This window comes from Mustela erminea, chromosome 13 (genome assembly GCF_009829155.1).
Source record: "Mustela erminea isolate mMusErm1 chromosome 13, mMusErm1.Pri, whole genome shotgun sequence".
In the NCBI taxonomy this organism is placed as follows: Eukaryota; Metazoa; Chordata; class Mammalia; order Carnivora; family Mustelidae; genus Mustela; species Mustela erminea.
The window spans coordinates 59,095,279-59,115,730 of NC_045626.1; the positions used below are offsets into that span (position 1 = coordinate 59,095,279).

A 20,452-nucleotide genomic window follows, 5' to 3' on the forward strand; every position below is an offset into this window, starting at 1 on the left:
CAAAGTTTAATATCCTAATATATAGATGTTTCCTAAATCCATAAGGACAAACAACCCAATAGAATGATATTATGGAAAATGATAAAAATGTTTAAATCTCAGATTTGGAAGTACAAACCTGAAAATAAGAAATAAAAAAATGCTCAGTTTCATTAGTTAGGAAATTCAAATGAAAATAAAAGCCATTTGTTACTCCAATGAAAGACAAATGATAAAAACAAAAAAAAAATAACATTCGGTAGGATAAGACTACAGGGAAATGGATGCTCTTGTACCTTACCTGTAGGACTGTATATTTCTAAAACCTCTTGGGAAAATATATATTAAAGTAAAAAATGTCACATCCCTTTCCCACTTTTGATCTATTCTGTGGAAAGTCTGTGCTCTTCCTGGCTTTTTGCTATGCATTTAAATACACACACATATATGTATGTATGACTATGTGCATTTTTGTGCGAGGCTATCTATGATAACATTATTCATTATGGCAAAAATTTGGAAGCAAATTTAATGTCCATTAGTGATGGGATAGTTGAATAAATTATGCATATCCATACTGTAGACAATTCTGCAGCCATTAAAAAAGGATGATATAGTTTTATAAATACTTAATTGGAGAAATGTTCGTTTCCCACTGCTAATGAACATACCAGAGGGATCTGTAGAGCATGAACTCATTTTCGAAAATAAACAAAGTAATTGGTCCCTGCACACACCTACATCACAGACCAGTAAGAAGTGGACATGAGTATCACACACAGTGAGGACTTAGCCCTTGCGGGGATGGGTTTCCACTGCAGATTATCAAATCTACCTCTCAACTCTTTGACTTGAGTCAAAGACTCTTGACTCATTGGCTGTGTCTTCATTTTGTCTTTTGAACTAATAAAGTAAAATAAAATTAAAGCTACCAGGAGACAGCAGGGAGCAGAATGGTCAAAGAGGAAAAAGGGTTCATAGTTAAAATTCCAAGAGTAAGTATGCTTCTTTTCTGTGACTTTTGAAGACATTTTAATTTCACAAAAATCTGGGTCTATTTCCTTTGTAAAGAATCAAAATATAACACATAAGCCTAAAGTTCCCTAAAATCATACCACTTAATCTCAGTCTGTTCACAGAAGAGACTCCACTCCTACTTCTCCCCCAGAAGTAACCACTGCTATTAATTGCTAAGTATTCTTCCCGATCTTTCTCTTGCATTTATACATATTATATGCGTCCATTAAAAATGCAAAACACTGTCTTGAGGAACTTTGTTGCCTTCCGTTGTTTCCCAAATGGTTTTATAATGTGCATGCCATTTGCAACATAATACTTTTTATTTAACAATATGTCAAGTTTAAAGTACTGTTGATGTTTGAAAAACACAGGTCTGAACCCTGCAGGTTCACTTATATGAGGGTTATTTACTTTATAAATACAGTGCAGTTCTGCAAATATATTTTGTCTTCCTTATGATTTTCTTGATAGCACTTTCTTTTCTCTAGCTTATTGTTCAAATATAGTATATAATGAATATAACATACAAAATATATATCATTTGACTATGTTATCAGTAAGGCTTCTGGTCAATAGTAGCCTATTAGTAGTTAAGTTTTTGGGGAGTCAAAACGTATACAAGAGTTTTGATTGTGTGCAGGTCAGTGCCCAAATCCCCACATTGTTCTAGGATCAACTGTAATCAATCTAATTTTTTTAACTACTGAATAGAATTCTAAGTTTTTGTTATTAAATAATACTTGATAAATATTTGTAGATACAGGTCCTGTGTACATATGCAAATATTGTTTCAAGTTAAGCCATGCCTCTAGAAGTGGGACTGATCATTTAACATTTGAATATTTAACTGTACATTTAACATTTAAAAAAATTATTATTATTTTAGATTTTTAAAGATTTTTATTTGTCAGAGAGAGAGAATGAGAGAGCACAAGCAGGGGGAGCAGCTGGCAGAGGGAGAGGGAGAAGCAGACTCTCCACTGAGCAGGGAGCCCAACATGGGGCTTAAACTCAGGACCCTGGGATCAGGACTTGAGCAGAAGGAAGACGCTTAACTGACTGAGCCACCCAGGCGCCCCCAACATTTTTATAGATATCTAAACATTCTCTCCAAAGTGGATACACTACTCCACTACACCAATTATCGTGTTGTATGAATTGTAACTCATACAAACACTTATTTTCCCACTAGCTCCAAACAGTGATATTAACAAATGTTCGGGTTTTTGCCAATCTGATAGGTAAAACACACAAACAAGGAAAACAGGATGTCAAACTGTTGGTTGTGTTTCTTACATTAGTAGTGAAGCTGGGTTCCTTTTGTCTACTTCTGTTTCCTGATCTGTGAATTATTTTTCAAATCTATTCATCTATTGGACTGAGCTTTTCTTTTACCGCTCTTTAGGAGTTCTTAGTATATCCAGAATAATAATCTTTAGTCTGATATATATATATATATATATATATATATATATATATATATATACATATATACATATATACATATATATATACATATATATATATATGTATATATATATAATGAAAATATTCTTTTTTGGGTGCCCCACTTTCACTTTCACTTTGCTTTTGGTCTATAGTTGTAGCTTGGAATTTTTCCTATCTTCGGAAAAGTGTTCCTGTTGTATGTTTTCACATGTAATGTTGGAGATGGCATTGGTAGTTATGTTCCTTTTTTGGCTCCTGTTACTGATAGTGTGTTCTTCCTTTTCTTCTTAATACAATTTCCAAAAGTTTATCCATCTTACTAGTTTTTTCTAAGAACTGCTTTTCACTTAATGATAAATCTTGTCCTGTTATTTCTTTTCTGTGACTCAACATCTGCTTAAAAAATTAATTTTTTCCTTCTACTTTCTTTGGATTTATTTTACTCTTCTCCCTCTTCTCATTTTATAAAATGTATATTCACTTAAATTCATGTTTTTACTTATTCCAAAGGTCTGACATGAGCAATTATGGGCAAGCAGAACTGTATGCACTCCTTAGAATATGAGAATGATGTTCCTCCAAAGCTTCTGTCCTGCTGTAGCCCAAGGCCACAGAAACAGAGAGTGCTGGCTGGACCCTGCATTCACACAACACTTACCCTCCCCAGATCCTTTTCTCCTTCTTTTCTGTTCTTCTCTTGCAGACCTTTTTTTCTCTTTGCGTCTCTGTCGGAGTGCGGTTTTAGGGTCAGTGATCCAGGCTTGATAAACAAACTGAAGGGGGAAAGTTCGATTATTTTCTGGCTTTTTCATAATTTGAATGAAAAGAAAAGGGACCAACACCAAGCTTCCAGACTCTGATCATATATATATATCTATATGTAGATATAGATATATATACACACACATATATTTCTTGGTCATACATATATATATGTTCTTTGGTCATATATATATGTGTGTGTGTGTGTGTGTATATATATATATATATATATATATATATACACATTTCTTTTTCTCCCAGTGCAAAATAAATCTGCTCCCATCTCCTTCAGTATCCTGAGTTGACCTGTGTTCTTTCTATTATCATGAAATGAAATATGAAAACAGACATTGGAGGAAGATATTTCTTCCAGTTTCACAATCCTGAGATACTTCGGGTGACCACCATTCCTCCCAAGTCCCCATGTACCACCACCACTTCGGAGAGTTACTGAGTCTTTGTATTACACATGACAGGAATAAGCTGGGCACCTTGCTAAGTGTCATTGGAGTAGTTTTCTCCCCTTGCAAATAAACTTTAAATCAAAAACAAAACATCGTTTGCTCATTTACTTTGGGAAAATAGCTTTGCACATTTGATACTCTCCCTTGTGAAAAACAGCTATGACCAACAACTTAGGAAAGGGTTTTGTAGATCGATTAGTATTTGGAGAAGAAAAAATAATGTGATAGCAAGGTTAAAGAGTTATTCCAGAATGTTATGGAAAGAAAACTGTGGTGCTTTTGGTTGCCTTTTGTCATTTTTATTCAAGACCTGAAAATGGTTACATTAATATAACAAACTCAATAACCACCATAGAGCAACTTTCAACAGCCCTCCCACCAACAGTCTCCCAAGTCATGCAGAAGGAACCGAAAGAAAGCCTTGATACACAAAGTCAGCCATATGTAATCATGAAGCCAAGCAGACATGCTCCTCATGCACCCAAACACACCTGGGTCTCAGGGAAGCTGGGTTTTCTATTATGATGATAAAGTTAAAGGAATGTTTTGTGGGGTCACTTTGTAAACCCAGACACTTCACTGTATTTTATATTATTTTCAGATTTCTGAAATCTTTGGAAAACACAATGTAAGCAAACCACTGGCATGGTGATGTCAGTAAAAATAAAAGGGGATCCAACTTTTCAATGTACAGAAATGTAAAGGTCATAGTGACTAAAGAAGAATATTTCTTTTTTCTCACTGTAGAAATCTGAATCTATGGGCAATTAACATGAATGGAACATCTGTATTATTTCTGAAAAATAAGCCTGGAAGGCAAAAAATAATCCTATTTTATGCCAAAATGTTTTCTGAGAAAAGAGAAAATAAACTGACTCTGGAAGAAGGACCAAATGAAGGAATTTATGGTAGATGTGTACTAAGCATGCTAACCAGGAACTCCATCAAGAATATCTTTGCCAAGTGTGTAAATTACCTTGCTCATTAAACCTGCCACCTACTAAAAAAAAAAAAAAACCAAAAAACTTTGAGGCTTAGTACATTAATAAGCAAACTGCTTCAGAAAAATATTGATTCTTTTACAAAAATCTGAACTGCTAAACACAATAAATTTTCAGGTTTAAGAGCAACATCTGATGACAAGTCATTTAAAGAAAGAGTTATGAAAATATTGCTTTTAGATAATGCCATAATCTCCAAAATAGAAAATTAAAAAGTAACTCAGGATCTGTGAATGTATTAGGTGTATAAGTTGGAGGAGTGCTTTTGTTCTGGAGAAAAATGGAGAGGGAGAGAGAGAAGGGGCATTTAGGACAGAATTGTAGAAGAAGGGTGAGTGCCATTATTAAAAGGAAATTCCTGGTTCTACCTATGATCCCTTAATGATTAAGCCCATCAGTGCTTTCTCACTGAGATGAGAATTTACATAATTCAAACAAGGGGAAAGGAGAGAGGGGGAGGAAATCTTATGAGGAGTCCCTATTTGTAGGTAAACCATCTTACTGATCATGTTTGGGATTACAAACTCTGTCGAGTGCCAGGAATATTTGACAGAAGCTCAGTCTGACTGTTTCAGGAAGTGATGGTAACAAAGTAGGAGGAAAGATCCCACTTCTGAGTCAAGAAATAGAAGTTTTTTTAACTGGAACTTCTCAGTTCTCACATTGTAACTATAACCACCATCCAAGTTCATGGGTACACACCACTAACCATGTGAAAGAAAATACATGAAAATGTCCATAAATTAACTTTGGTTTCTTCAAATTGCCACTATTAGTCTATATTCTTAAGATAAGATAACTAATGTTAAATTTTATTTATTTATTTATTTGTTAACTTCATCTTAAGTTTTATCTTAAGTCTGGTCATGTGATTTTATCTTCAGTTTTATCATATATTTTAGGGGGAAATGAGGTTCGCTTTACTGAAAATGTACTATGCAAAAAGCATTTAATTTTTTAAAAAGGATAGAACTACATAGAAGTGGATGGAGATTTTTCACTGAAATTGATAAATTTTAATAAACTGTCCTTTAATTCATGTGTGACCCAGAATTTTATGTTGTATGTAAAAAGTTTTCTTGTTTGTTTGTTTTAAAATTATACATATATGTATATACCAAAGAAGTATATACACATATGTGTATATATATCTGTATATATACACATACGTGTATATATTCTTGTATATATGTATATATATGTGTATATATTCTTTCCTTTTTTTTTTATTTTTAAGAAAGCGAGTTGGTAGGGGGCAGAGGAGTAGAGGGAAAGGGGCAGAGAGAATCTTAAGTAAGCTCCATGTCCAGTGCGGAGTCCGATTTGGGGCTTGATCTCACAACCCTGAGATCATGACCTGAGCCTGAGCCAAAGTCAAGAGTCCGAAGCTTAACCGCTGCATGCACGTGCTCCTTTGTTTTTATTTTTAAAGTAAGATAGAGGATAATTGTGTTACAATCGTTCATGTAAATTCTTAAATATTAATGGAAAGACTTGCGTGGTAGTCATAAAAGCGAAAAGAAAAAGAATCCCAAGGCAGTGAACACATTGAATATTAAACTAACAATCAGAATCCCAGCATTTTAAAAATGGGAGGAACGTGGAAGTTTAGAATCCCCGGCCCCACCCAAGATGGACCAGCAGCTACCTTTCCTCTGGGCGCTCAAGAGAAACACAGAATTATACGTGCTGTAGGTTGGACCTGTTTTCTTTACATCACCTGCATTTAAATAAGATCCCAGGTGAAATGGGAAAAGTGCTGGTCTCCTTCACTGTGCAAACATCTGCTTAACATGTGAGCATAAAGACCTAAGAGTTTAAATTCCTGCCCCAGATTACGTCCACAGAACCAGCTTTCTATAAAGTGCCTGAATAGGAGTTCACTATTTATGATTTTCAGTAAGGAGTGACTAGAGCATGGGTAGCTGGATAATTTCTGCTGTGCATTGGCTAAACTGACCAACAGCATTCTCACATTTTATTCTGCACTCTCTGGGGTGACGTGGGAGTGAAAAGCCACACAGACCTGACATGACAGCCCAGCCTTGGGAGGGGGTGAACTGAAATCAGAAGAGTAAATGGAAGACAATACCCAATTTAGGCAAGATGGAGCCTTGAAAAGGAAGCCAACAAAGAGATGGAGCAAAACGAGTCTTTTATTAGGCTCGTTCATAGTTTTACCAGCTTTCTGAGAGTAATAATCACACATTTTACACATCACGACCAATGCATGCAACCAGATGTGACCTTTTTAAAAATGAGACGTGACTTAGGCAAAACTACAAGAAGGACAGAGTAGACGTGTATCTGCATTTTCTCGCTCTAAGTTTCAACAGACTCTGGTATCAGCTGAGGAATGAGAATCAAATAACAGGAAATGTGGCTTCTCGAAACTCTACTTGGAAAGGTTTGTCTACAGTTGTAAGTTCTCATACTTCCTCCATTGTATGATCTATAGAACAGGGAAAATGCAGATGTAGGGCAACAGGGAATCTGCTTGTCTAAAGTTCTACGGAGCGGAGGGTCACACACCACACATCAGTGAAACGTCAAATACCTTTGCAGCTCTGATTAAATACTGAAGAATAGTTTTGGGAAGTTTAATGACAGACTTTGGCAAGGCTAAAATGGCCGACGCAAACTTCCCAATAGCTCTCTACAAAGAAGGACAAAGCAAGAGTGGTTAGTAGAAAATCACCGATGACTAAAAACTTAATACATGATGTCAGTATGAGTTTGTCTCTACAATTACATCAACTAGGTTAAAACGTGCCCATCCCTGAAGCTAGAATCAAATGTGCTCTGCTCAGAGGTTAGGAATAAGGAAAAGAGTTGTTGCATGTAATCCGTAAACATGGCGAGCATGACCATGTTCTCTCCTTTGCTGAATGAGGAGTGATGGTTATAAGAAAAATCATTAGAGTAAAAATAAATGAGTCATTAGTATTTGACAAGCCAGCCGCACACATGCACACAGACGCCATCTTTAAGACAAAAATTCGGGTAGCGATGGGGCCAGTGAGAAAGCATCAGAGCAGGGTGTCTCCACAAATAATTTAGTTCTTTAATTTCATTGGGAATACAGTAACGGATGTAACCCTCCAGTTTGAGAAGACCTGGACAGCCATGACCTTTTCATGGACACATCATGAGGCTTGATCTCACATCTTTAACAAACATGGATTAGACATTCCCTGGATATACAATACTGGGCTGTTAAGCTATGTAACTAAGAATGATCTGGCAGTTTCTGAAAAAGAAAGGCAATTAAGCTGAAAAAAAAAATCAGAACTGTGCTAGCTATTTCCAGGTTTTCAATCAATTCTCAAACCTTTGGCAACACAAATGAAAAGGATTCTCAAGATTTGAAGTACCATTTAAGTGACCATTTGTTTCCAAAGAAAGCAAGAGCTTCATTTTTATGATCAGCTAGTTCACATATCAAAATATAAGTCCATTCAAGTGGTTCAAAGTGATACCAGACAAGTCTTCTTCACCTCGTTCTTGTAACAGAAAAATAAAGTTCCACCCAAGGAAGCTTTATTTTTTTTTTAATAGCATCAGAAGATTTTTTTGATGCAAGTGAATGAAGACCTGGTGGGAACAGTGTTCTTTGCAGTAATTATACTGATGCTGACAGCAAGCAGCGTTAGAGTTTAATGAGGAATAAACAATTTCAGGTGGAAATCAAAAACATCTGGAAGCTGTGACACACATGAACACAGTGGCAGAAGTCTATGCCTGCAATCAAGATCTGTCAGAAAGAAAAGCTCTTCAACTAGCAGAGGAGCTGGTTTTCCCAACCCCATAATTACCTGGAAAGCTGACCTCCTCGGAGGTTCTTCATCTTCCTTTTTTAATTCTTCCTCTTCCTCCTCTTCACTATCCGTTTCAAACAAGTAATAATCTCCACTCCTGACCACTAAGCAAAACAAAATATTTATTTATTTCTTGGAAGAGATATGAGGTCATTAAGGGCTTATTCATGAAATGCCCCCCCCCCAAATACATAAACTGTCCACAAAAGACCACAGCAAGAGATGCTGGTAAAAAGGAAAAGACAAGAGATGAAGAGAACTCATTCTGGGCTAATACTACTTGGTGTTGGCGTGGTTGGGTCTACAGAGCGTGAGGCCTCGTCTACACTGTGTAAAAAAACCGGCCACTACTGGGTTCATCTGACAGTTTTCCTTCTTCAGTGTCAATTTTACACAAATGCTTCAGATCAACTCTGTAGCAACCCGTTTTGTTACCAAAATGGCCAAAATAATGGCTAGAAAACTGTAAAAATAGTTTCACAGTTCAGACGATTTGGCAATTTGGGTCCTTTAGACGAGGCCAAAGTGAAGTGGAAGATTTGGTGTTGTCTGAAGGGGTTGAGTGTATGGTAGAAACGCCAGTCAGGATGGTTCAGGACCAAGAATCAGCATCACCAACTTCCACTTCACTTTCTACTGTGCAGACCTGGCTCCTCCACACGTGACACAGGGACATGACACATATGCCAAGACATTTGAAAGAGTTAAAAAAACAAAAGAACAAACAAACAACCAACAACAACAAACACATTGCCATGAGGAGGAAATGGGCAGGTAACATGAAAAAAGAATACAACTGCAAAAACACCACTACCACACTCTGGCTATTTCTACACATAGCATGGGACAGACTGAGGCAGGGCAGACAGGGTCCGTATGGTTTAGCACTGTTGGGCTTCTGGTCAACCAGAAGGTCCGTTACCTATTGAAGTGTGAGGAGAACTGTACTGACCATAAGACTCAAAGCACAAACAGTACGGATTGCCCTTGTCTTGCCTGATATTTTCCCTAAAAGAACATATTGCTGTGTTAAAACTTAGGAGCAGAGAAAGTGGAAATGTCCAGAGACTTAAAGAAATTTGAGAATCCAATCTTTTAGTAGTTTGAGCATTATTTTAAGTTGTTCAGGGAAAAGAGACCCAGCATATACATTTCTGATGCTACAAGAACTGTACCATCATTGCAGGAAAAAATATGAATTATTTTCAAGTTATATTCAAGTTTTCGAATGCTGAGGTATCTTTTGGATGACATCACATGATGTCTTTCGTTTTCTTTTGGATTCATATGTTGTAAGGTAATGGAAAACCTTGGCTTGTTTAAAATTAGTTGCTTGAATATCACTAAACATGGTCAAAAGGTAAATAATTTGCCCATGATTTCAGACGTATCTGAAGCCTCCATCCGTGAAGATGCAGAGTGAATGAATTGGGCCTTATATCCTTGAACAGAAGCACTATAATTTGTTACTTGTATTTTGAAGAAAGAACCAGACCCAGAATACTGGGTCCAGGCCCGAGGGAATAAATGCAGTACAACATAAGGTAAGAATAAGCAAGAACAAACCAAAGTTATAGCATCACATTTGACAGTGGGGAAGACCATTAAAGTAATGCCTTCATGTAAGCTCAGACATTTGCAGGAAAGTTACATGGATTCTATGTCACATGGTAATTTGGTAAAAACAGAGTATCACAAGATTGAGCATTTTACCCTCATTATAGGCTCTAAAATCAACAATAGCTTAAATTGTATTCAATCATACCTTCTATGGCTTTTATTCATGTGGACACAGGGGAACCCAAAAAAGTGTTCATCTCAAGCAGTCCCAACACTGATTTGATCCTTTAAAAAAAACTACGAATTTGTATGCGAGAAGTAGAATTCACACCTTTAAAAAGGCAGCAAGTGTTTTAGGAAAAGTCTCCTATTCTTTTATAGAATGTTACTGAAATAAAAGTAGAAAAACCACAGAAAATGTTTTCTTCAGTGCTAGCTGCTAATAAGAAGTAGAGAGAATCTTGCATCTGCATTGATTAGTTCAGAGTCAGCTCCTGCCTGCAGCCTGTGTCCATGAACATATCCTGGATACTGATGTTATTGCTGCTGCACTGAGTGTGGAAATGACTTTTAAAATCCTACTTCTTGTATCTTCAGAAAGCTGGACCTCGATTTCAGATATTTAACAATGGAGTGAGGCATGTCATTGTTTTAGGCAGTACTGAATTGGCACGGAGACACACTATCCTCGAACAGAAGGTATCATTGAACAGCAATAATGCGATCGTATGTGTGCACATAGGTATGGAAGTGGAAGGTTTGCCACCTACAGACTAGGTTAAGATCTTGACTGCTTGCCAGTAATATGAACAACATAGCGACATTATCGTATCATGGACAGACTCACAGGAGGGTGTTCCAAGTGCACGCATTCTCATATTCCACACCTGCATGAAATATCTATTTAAAAGCCCAGCGGCTCAAGAGATCAAAATAAGGGCTTTTAATAAAGTGTTTCTGATTCTAAAGATAAATTTTGGAACTCATCGTGGTCTAAAAAAATAATCCACATACTTGTTCCTTTCCTTTCCTCACAAGCTTGTAAAAGGAAACACAGTTTGCTGAAAAATTTTAACACCACAGTCAGAATCTGGTTCCAAACTATGAATTGCACACATTCCTGCATTATTGCACCAAGAGGTGGTGTAACAAGGCACATTTCATTTAATACCGGTCTTTAAGAACTTGCTATAATGAGGGTGAAATGAATCAGAAAACTAAAGTCAATAACCTTCACGAGAAGTTCTTTAAATTATTACCAACTTGGAAGATGATTATCAAAGACCATATCCAATTCCTTCCAAAATGCAATGTTTAGATCAAGAAAAGGAAAGACCTCTATGATTGCAATGGGAATTTACCCCAGGTGAAAGAGAAAACTTTCAGTATGAAACAATTTTGAAATGGATAGGTCTGTCTAAACTAGCAAAGGGCCCTTTAAAAACAGAAAGATAGGCACAGTTTACTTGTGACTTGATAGAAATAGGCTTATAGTGTACTGCTGTGACTGTTAGTAGGACGAACATGGCCAATGAACAATACATTAAAGAGTCACACAGAATTTCCACCTGAATCTTTGTCTTTTGACTTGGTAGCAAATGAAAAAAACGCTTTAAAACTCATGGATTTTTTTTTTCCTGCCATAAGGCTAGAAATTCAATATTTGGGATTAAATTTAATGACACCCAGGTATACTGAGCAAATTTTGTGCAATACTTTCTGAAATTGGCTTCCTGATTAAAAAATATTAATTTGGGGGTCAGGGAAGCCAATGCCATATCTCAGTGAGGCCAAGAAATTAGGCATGGCAAAAGATTCCAATCAATTTGACTCTCTTGTGATTCTGAAGATCCTACTAGTAGAGTCCCTCCCACCATCATGCGAAGTTGTGGGCCTTGGTGATAATCCCTGTCGGGTCACATTAGCCAGGCATAAAAGCCTGAAAATATTATAAGTAATGTGCAAAATAATTAATAATTATTCTGTAGTCTAACGAATATAAGGAAGGTGAGATCAAAATGGATCATTCTATTCTAAGACCATCCACTGGCCAACAGCGAGGCCAGTTGATTTCATACGTTAAGCAGAACAAATATAGCCACTGAGTTCCGTTATTCCTCATTCCTTTTATGATCCGAAGGGAAACACAGTAATTCTCTGACTGTGACGCTCTGCTTTTCAAAACCTGTTGTCTGCCTTTGCTCTTAATTGGTCATGGCTGTTTGCTGGAGGCTGCGGCCATGCCACATGCTGGGGTTTGGATTGGGAGTGTCATTTGAGAGCCTTTAGAAACTGGGGAAGAGGCAGAGTGAGAAAGTGAATGCATTTTAAGTCATCCTGATCTTTATATTCGATAAATTGCTTTAAAAAACATACATGCAAATAAAATCAAAGCTCTGGGGGTGAGGGGAGGAGATACTCATTGGCATCCAAGCCCAGTGCCTTACAAAGAGGGTCACCGACTCTTTGAATTTAATGATTATTCTCCCAGGAGGAGCCAAAACTCATTTTTAATAAGGGTTTTCAGCCGTAAAATAAATACACATCAGCAGAACTCTAGACCTCAGAATCAGATAAAATGGTAGCAGTTCATCTTCCCTTTCTGAGCCCACAAATGGTGCTCGGGAGTGTGTCAGCCATATGCTGGGCTTTCTTCAGCCAGCATGGTAACCCCGGTGGGTTTCTTGGGAAGATTCCATCTCCGGGGCCCAGGGACCCATTCACATCACCATTTTCCTACACTCTGACCCCCTATCAAGTCACAAGGATCAAACCATGCATGGAACACACAGGTCATGGGGACGCCTGAATTCTGGTCAAGGATATAAGGGTTAGAATCGATGAAATCGTAAGAGGATCGAGAAAACCTACTGGAAGCATGATCAACCCAAGGCCGCCACCACTGCTTTTTTTTGCCCTTGGCTTTCTGTTTGTCTGCTTCTCCTAAAATAAAATATGTCCAAATATTAATTCTTAGGAAGTGAGAAAACAAATTTTGAAAACCACGCTTTAACAACTCAACTGTCAAAATCTAGACAAGTCATAAAAGTACATCAGAGGTCAGGGAAAGGAACCATATTGAGTCTGAAATGTTTATACATATGAGAAAGTTGATTTCACAAGGCAAGTACTAAGTGTTCTAGGAACATTATGCCACATTTTCACTTTCTTTTTAGTACTGCAGGGCATATAAAGAAACATAAAAAAGAAAGGATTATCTCTCAAAAAGGCATCTCACACTGAATTCTCCATTGAATTAACAGAAAAGAAGCATCACCTAAATTTTATAAGACAATTTAGTGGCAAATAATTTGTAAAAATGCCTATATTTCAATAATCAGAAATTTCCTTGTGATTATTTTAAAGCATGGTTGGAAAAATATAAATTTATTGGGGATTAATAGATGTTATGCACTGGAAAATACCATGCACTATTTCTCCATTCCCTTCAAACAGAAAAGCATGCAAACATTTATAAGAAGACCTTTCAAACTTAACGATATAACAAATCTATAATCCGATATAATAAATATATATTTCATTTTCAGTTTCATTGGAACAGACAATAATTAAAGGATATTTTATCTACCATTATTCAGATGCCACATAAATATGCATACATACTCAATATTTGTTTAGAATTTATAGAAATTAAAGACAATAACAGTAGTCTGTCTCTGAAATACCTTCCCTAAAGGAAGAAATTAAGCAAATCCATGCTCATTTTCTTCAAAAAACTCATCTCTGCAAGACAAACACTAGGTGAGGGGTTGATTAAAGTGGTTTTGCTGAAGAGGAGTTACTTGTAAAATCATGGAGTCATTAAATATGTCCTTAATGAAACAAATACATGTATCCCATTCACAATCGGAAGATAAAACTTGCTAAGTTAAAAAAAAATGTGATAATCCTGGCAGAATAAGAATAATGTTATGTAACAGCCCTCCCCATACTCATGCTATCATTCCATGCTAAGCTACTTGAACAAGAGGGAAATGTCTTGACATACTTTCGTCATCCTCTTCAGAGAGTTTTTGGATGTCTTGGCCTTCCCCGGATTCCTGGGTCAAGCTCAGCATCCTCTCCTTACCCTTTTTGTATTTCTGTTGCCTGGCTTTGATGCGATCCATCCTGGAAAATAGAACAGCCACAGCAATGCCAAGAACACGCCCCGAGTAATCACACAGTTGGTTTGCGTTTAAACCTGTATAGATGGGACTTGTGAATTTTTTTTTTTTTTAAATCAGCAACACATACCTGCTTGGGAATGTCTATATGTGTGTACACAGACACAACCATATTACTTGGCTCTGTCTAGACGCTCATCTCACTAAGATGATCACAATTATGCGAAGGTTTGATAGGCAATACTTGATGTCCACTTATGCCTCGTACCATAGCCATTTTGAACACAGTAAAGGATGAAATGTGAATCGTTTATCCTCCCAGGATTTGCAATTTTAAAAAATTAGGAACTGTCTAGCTCATGCAGTTGTGAAGAGCCAATGAAAAGGGGTGAAAGGGTGAGAACTGTTTTGTAAAAAGCAAGTTGCTCCGCGGATATTCATAAATACTCTCTGAGACTGCATGACTCTTCTCTATTTCAAATCTAATCTCTGATCCGTTCTGGAAAAATGGTTTAGTGTGTCTTTGATTATTGAGTCAGTGCCGTTTATTTTGTCTGCTTATTCAGGAAGTCTGACTCTTCAGAAACTATAATGTTGACGGGACCCGTCCTCTTGCGGTGTTCCATTTCTTAATTTAGCTTCTTAAAATTCTGCTCAGGTTTTTAAGCTAAGTGCCATTTCTGCTTCCTGTGGCTTAAACAACACTTTTAGCTTCTCTTTTGCAATGATTATTACCTTCATTCTTTTACATCCTGACTTTCTGTCACCTAAGAGGATGTATTCTTAAATGGAAAAACTCAGTGAAGTGAATGATAGTAAACAGGTCTTCCTAATGGGTAAATAGGAACTCATTCTACATGTGGGTCCACATTTGTTGCTTGTCTAAGCCTGATGTAGATAACTAGAAGCAACAATGGCAACAGTTATGCCATAACTGCTTATATAATAGTTTATATACCTCATATCTTTGATTCTGGAAATAACCATGCTACGGGATGGTGTAATTTACGCTAGAAAACATTTCTGAGTGGGGTGGGGGAAGAGCTGGGAAATGAGGTCAGAACGGAATGAGGGGGTCTCAGCAAATCTGGGGAATTTTCCCCGGGTGTGGGGGGGTGGTGATGGAGGATGGAGTTTCTGCTTTTCTGGAGAACGTGGGTAGGTATGGAATTCTGTGGTCATCCATTCCTAAACCCAGCCCCTAAATGAAGTGCTACCTACCAATCCTTACAAGTTACATTTGCTGCTAAAAATTTCACTCTAAGAAAATTTGTTTCAAGGGCTTTTTAAAAAATGAACTAATAAAATTCAAAAAGAAATTCTCAAATCTCCTGTTAAGTCAGTCCATTACTTGATTTATCCAGAACATGACAGTAGAAAAAAAGGTCTTGAACTGCATCCACGGAGACAGGGGCTGTATTTCTAGGACTGCTTCTAGGTTGTTGTGGATTGAAAGTCATCTAATGTCATGCATCATCAGTTTCTTCCCAGAAAGACTGTTATTATAATATCTTTAGAGATCCTTCCAATGCCAAATCTCTGCATGTATTCTCTTAATTCGTAGATAGAATGAACATTTACTCCAGTTGAATGGGACTGGGAAAGACCCTGTCTCATTCATGAGCTCATTTAATCTTTATAAAAACCCAGGCAGAACTGTGAGCCCTAACTTAAATCAGAAGGCTGAAATTCAGAGAATTGGAATGACTTGCTCAGGGTTCCAGAGTAAGCAGCTGAACCAAGACTTGACATTGGTCTTGTCCAACATGGCACCCCTTTCCACGACATTGCACCTCTCTTTCTTTTCAACTACTTCCATTTTCAGTCCAGTGAGCAAAAACTACTGCCCTGACACTGAGCACATACCCAGAAGCTCCTTAGCACGGTGGGTTTTTTAGGGCTATTGAGGCTCCCTGGGAGGTGAGAGCCAGCTGAACAGGACCAGACAAACCCCAATTATAACAAAAGAAGGACAGTAAAACCAAGCTTCCTTACTGCCTCTTCAGCTGATCCATTGACTTTTTCTCTTCCTCAATTCTTGCCTTTACAGCCTTGACAATTGTGGCTTGGAAAAGTTCAGCCCCTCTAGAGAAAAATAGGAAGTAGAGAACAAATTAGTGTTTCTATCCTTGTTACTTACCTTCCCCTGAAAATGATTATCAAGGGTTAGAAAACATTTCTTTCTGGGCCATTGACTAGAGTCTCCTGGCTGGGAGTGGGAGTCCCAAGACCCCGTGTAGGAGCCCATTCTCACTGGATGAAGAAGGCACAGCCTTTCCTGGGAGGGAGTGGGCTGCTCACAGCCACAGAAGGTCATCAAAACAAACGAACAAACAAAAAATGGTTTGTGTTTTCTAAGACATTAAAAAGGATGCACCCCTTTAAACCTGTCCTGCAGAACCTTACATCTCAGCAAAGTATTGTTCACCTGACCTTATTATAGTTGTCCCATGAGGGACCATTGGCAAGGAGGAGTGAGTTCGGATTAGTTTTCTACTCAGTGAGCAGAAAAGGATCTGGAGTGAGTTGGGCTTCCCTAAGGAAAAAATGCAAAATTGGAGTTCAACCTCCATCACTGAGATGTTCAGATTCCTGCCTCTTTGCTTTTCTCCCTCCTATCCTTCCATTCCCTTCTGTTTGTTCTCACTTTTCAAGCCAATTTTAGAGTCCCCATTGATCTATCTCATCAGCCTCTCTTAATGTCTTCAAGTCTGGTCCATTGTCATCTGGTTATATCCGCTTGGTAAATCCCAAGTGGATAGGAACCCAGTGGTGTGCCCACCCTTTTCTGGACTGTGGTCAGGGGTGCAGAAAAGGCGTGACCAACATGTTATCTGCTGACCCTTCATAGGCTCTGGAAATTCTTCTCTGTACTGACTATTTAAAACTCCTTACACTTTTCTCAAATCTAGAATTTTGTCAAAGGTTTTTTTACTCCTAGTAAATAACGTCGTCTCCCACTTCCTGGAGAGAAAAAAGTCATGAGGCAACAGTTTGCTCAGCTGCCTACCATCTATCCCGTGGACACCATTTCCTGCAGTGACGGTGGGAAAGGTGACATCCTCACCTGGGCTCTGGCCCCTCCCCCATGCAGCCTGAGAGGCTCCATCCTGCCCTTTCTTCCTCTCTTTCTGCATTCTCAGCCTTCCCATTGCTACCAAGTCCTCCTCCGAAGTATGCAAACATGCTCACATCTTGCTAATCTTAGGAAAAAAACAACATGTCCACTGCACAATTTTCTATGTATAGCCTCCATCACTATCCTTGCACAAGTATCTCACAGCCACTGTCTCCGAAACTTTCCGTTTAACCTCAGCTCATCGGTGTTAAGCTCTGATCCCATGATGTGTTGAGGTCACTGCCTTCAATGCTCAGTTTTCAGTCTTGTGTTTGTATGTCCTGTCTGCTGGACTTCCGCCTTGAAGCAGCCTTCTTCAGGCTCCTAAGGCACCATGCTCTTCCAGCTTTCCTTCTTCCTTGCTGGCTCAGAGTTCCTAGTTTTCTCTGTCCATCTCTTAAATGTGGGTGGTCCCCGGGGTCCTCTGCTCATTCACACATTCTTTCCAACCACTCACCTGCTCTAAATCTACCTGTGTCATGATGACACTCAAGTCTATTTCCACCTGCAGACCTGTCATCCTGGTCGTCCACTGGACTCACCATGAGTTTAGTTTCACGAGCCCACGAGCCCTACAACTCCCTGGTTGTGGTCAGTGTCCTCCCAGCCTAGAACTTCTTGGTTTCTTTACATTTGGGATTGGAACCACCATTGGCTTCAACCAAAATCCTTTCCATAACACCTTCTACCCTCTTTTCCTCTCCACCTCCCTTCCTTCCAATCAACTTTCCAGTTGTGCCAGTTGTACTCTTAAATGTCTTCCTAGTTTACCTCCTCCTGGTCTGAGCCACTGTCTTGGTCCTGGATGAGTAGAGTAGTCACCTAACCTGTCCTGTGTCCTCCACAGTCCAGGCAGGGTGGGCTTCTGAAACACAGCTGTAACCACATCACTCCCTGGCTTCTTCTTATCTCTGGCATTACTTCTAAAGTCATAAACATGGTTTATAAGGCCCCTGATAAGCAGACTGCTCCCTATCTCTCCAGCTAATTTTTCATCACTCACTATCTTCACCTTCAAATTTCTGTGTTTAGCCACACTGAACTTCTCAGGGTTTCTTCATTAAAACTTTCCCTGGTAATTTCACTTGGGCTGTGTCCCCTGCCTCCCGCCTTTAATTCTTGTTCATCCCTGGCTGCAGCTTAGAATGGAAGGCTGCCTGTGTTTATGTACCTTGATATAATTCCCACAGCTTCCTGAAGGTCCCCTACCATCACGGTAGTTGCACAGCACGGTGACTGCTTGTTGATATGTCCCTCTTCCCACCAGCTTTCTGAGGGCAGGACCAAGCAGCCACCTTCTTGTTACACAGTAGGCAAAGAGCTTATCATTGAATGAATGAAGGTCTATTCTTTGGAAATTCTGTTTATTTTTAAGACATGGCTTTTCTTTCTTTCTTTTTTTAAGGATTTTATTTATTTATTTGACAGACAGAGATCACAAGCAGGCAGAGAAGCAGGCGGGAGGTGAAGAGGGGGAAGCAGGCTCCCTGCTCAGGGAGCCCGATGTGGGGCTCGATCCCAGGACCCTGAGATCATGACCTGAGCCGAAGGCAGAGGCTTAAACCATTGAGCCACCCAGGCGCCCTCAAGACATGGCTTTTCTTTTGCAGGCATGAGTTGTGCTCTAAACCAAGCTATTGGTTTCCATAATATGAGGAATATGTTTTCTAAATAACTGTTACAACTCCTCGGAAAAGACGCTGGCTTACTATTATGTCCCGGATATCTAAGGACCAATACTGCTCAGAAGAAGGCAAAAAGACACATTTATCAGCACAAATAGCAACTGTTATATGAGTTAATAAAATTACTATTAGGACAAGATAGCATGGACAAATCCCCAAAAGGAAAGAAAAAGAAATAAAAAAGGACAAGACATTGTGCTCTAACGAAACCGATGTTCTGCGTGTTAGAAAAACCATAATGGTAAATTCCTGGGTCATTTATTGTACATAAAATGAAGTCATTGTTCCTATGTATAGTGAGGGCCTAGGGTATCCCCAAACTCCTCAGATTAAATGTAGGTCCCCTACTGAAAATTCTTTCTACCGGGCTCCAAGTTAGTTAACAAAGGCCAGGAGTCGCTCCTCTATTAATGGACTTCTGCAATAAACATTTTGTTTATCCTGGCAGAGGAAAAGAAGAGTCTTTAGGAACACTGGCAGTATAAACAAGTGTGTTAGTCTAAACCACAAATCAAAATGATGGATTTGGGGGGAACTTTCATATGATACAAGCCGATGTTTATCCGACTATTTAACACCACAGATCGGATGGGATCTAGTGAGGCCAGTGTTTCTGAGACGGGCAGAGCAGGTTAGGGTACTACAACCTGACCTCCATGGCCAGTTTCTTCCCAGTCTTTCCCCCAAAACCTATAAGATCAGGGCAAAATTGAAAAAGGGGTGGATAGGGATTAAGAAGAAGATGGTAGTAAAGGAATAGAACCAGTGGCCCAGAGAAAAAAATCAGATCATTGGGGAACAAAGATGGAAAGGATAAGAGAAGATAGATCAGGGAGTTTAGAATGAGCCTGGAGTATCACACTCTTCAACCTGAGGTCTGAAAAATAATATGTAATTGTGTTTTTCTCTATTTTCTGGAGTATCTTCTAAACACAGAGTCAGAGAAGAAGAGTGTGGACTAATGTCTAGACCAACATGGTCTGTGGTTATTGCTTTGGCTGAGGCCAGAATGACCTGCTTCTAGTGAGTGGTCTGTGCATTGAGGGCTCTAGACGACCCATCTGTCTTTGACTTTCCATAGGATCCCAGATCCTTGTAAGTGTAACTTGGCTCCACAGACTTTCTTGTTTATTTTAGGTTTTAAAGGCCTTGTGCTAAACCCTTCTTGGACTGGTTTTCCTAGAAGGAATTTCTTAATTTCTTAGGAGTTTTCCAGGCAAGCTCAGGCAACAGCATGGCACAATGTTACTTCCAGACAGATTTTTTAAGAGAAACCACTCAATTCCATGGCCCGACCTACCTTGAGGCCAGGATCTGTGAAGCTTTTATATCAGCTACAACATGTAGGAAATAGTAACTCATGAAAACTCTTCTCTGCAGCAGAAGGAAGGCAAAACATATGCTGTCCCAAATAATTCCTGCTTCACCACTGGGTAGTTTGCATGAGGAATCATCATCAGCTAGGGTAA

At 38.7% G+C, this 20,452-nt stretch overlaps 1 protein-coding gene across 4 annotated transcripts in view; it reads right to left on the minus strand.

The window, feature by feature from the left end:
• The window catches only part of PIEZO2 (piezo type mechanosensitive ion channel component 2), a 451,560-nt gene that overhangs the window by 50,412 nt on the left and 380,696 nt on the right, over window positions 1-20,452 (minus strand). For all 4 annotated transcript variants that reach the window (XM_032309673.1, XM_032309672.1, XM_032309670.1 and 1 more), the window contains 6 exons: window positions 20,284-20,443; window positions 16,176-16,265; window positions 14,063-14,184; window positions 12,925-12,996; window positions 8,491-8,597; window positions 3,107-3,221 (listed from right to left, as the gene is read on the minus strand). In XM_032309673.1, coding sequence (XP_032165564.1) covers window positions 3,107-3,221; window positions 8,491-8,597; window positions 12,925-12,996; window positions 14,063-14,184; window positions 16,176-16,265; window positions 20,284-20,443 — 666 coding nt within the window. The remainder of the gene's footprint in view (window positions 1-3,106; window positions 3,222-8,490; window positions 8,598-12,924; window positions 12,997-14,062; window positions 14,185-16,175; window positions 16,266-20,283; window positions 20,444-20,452) is intronic.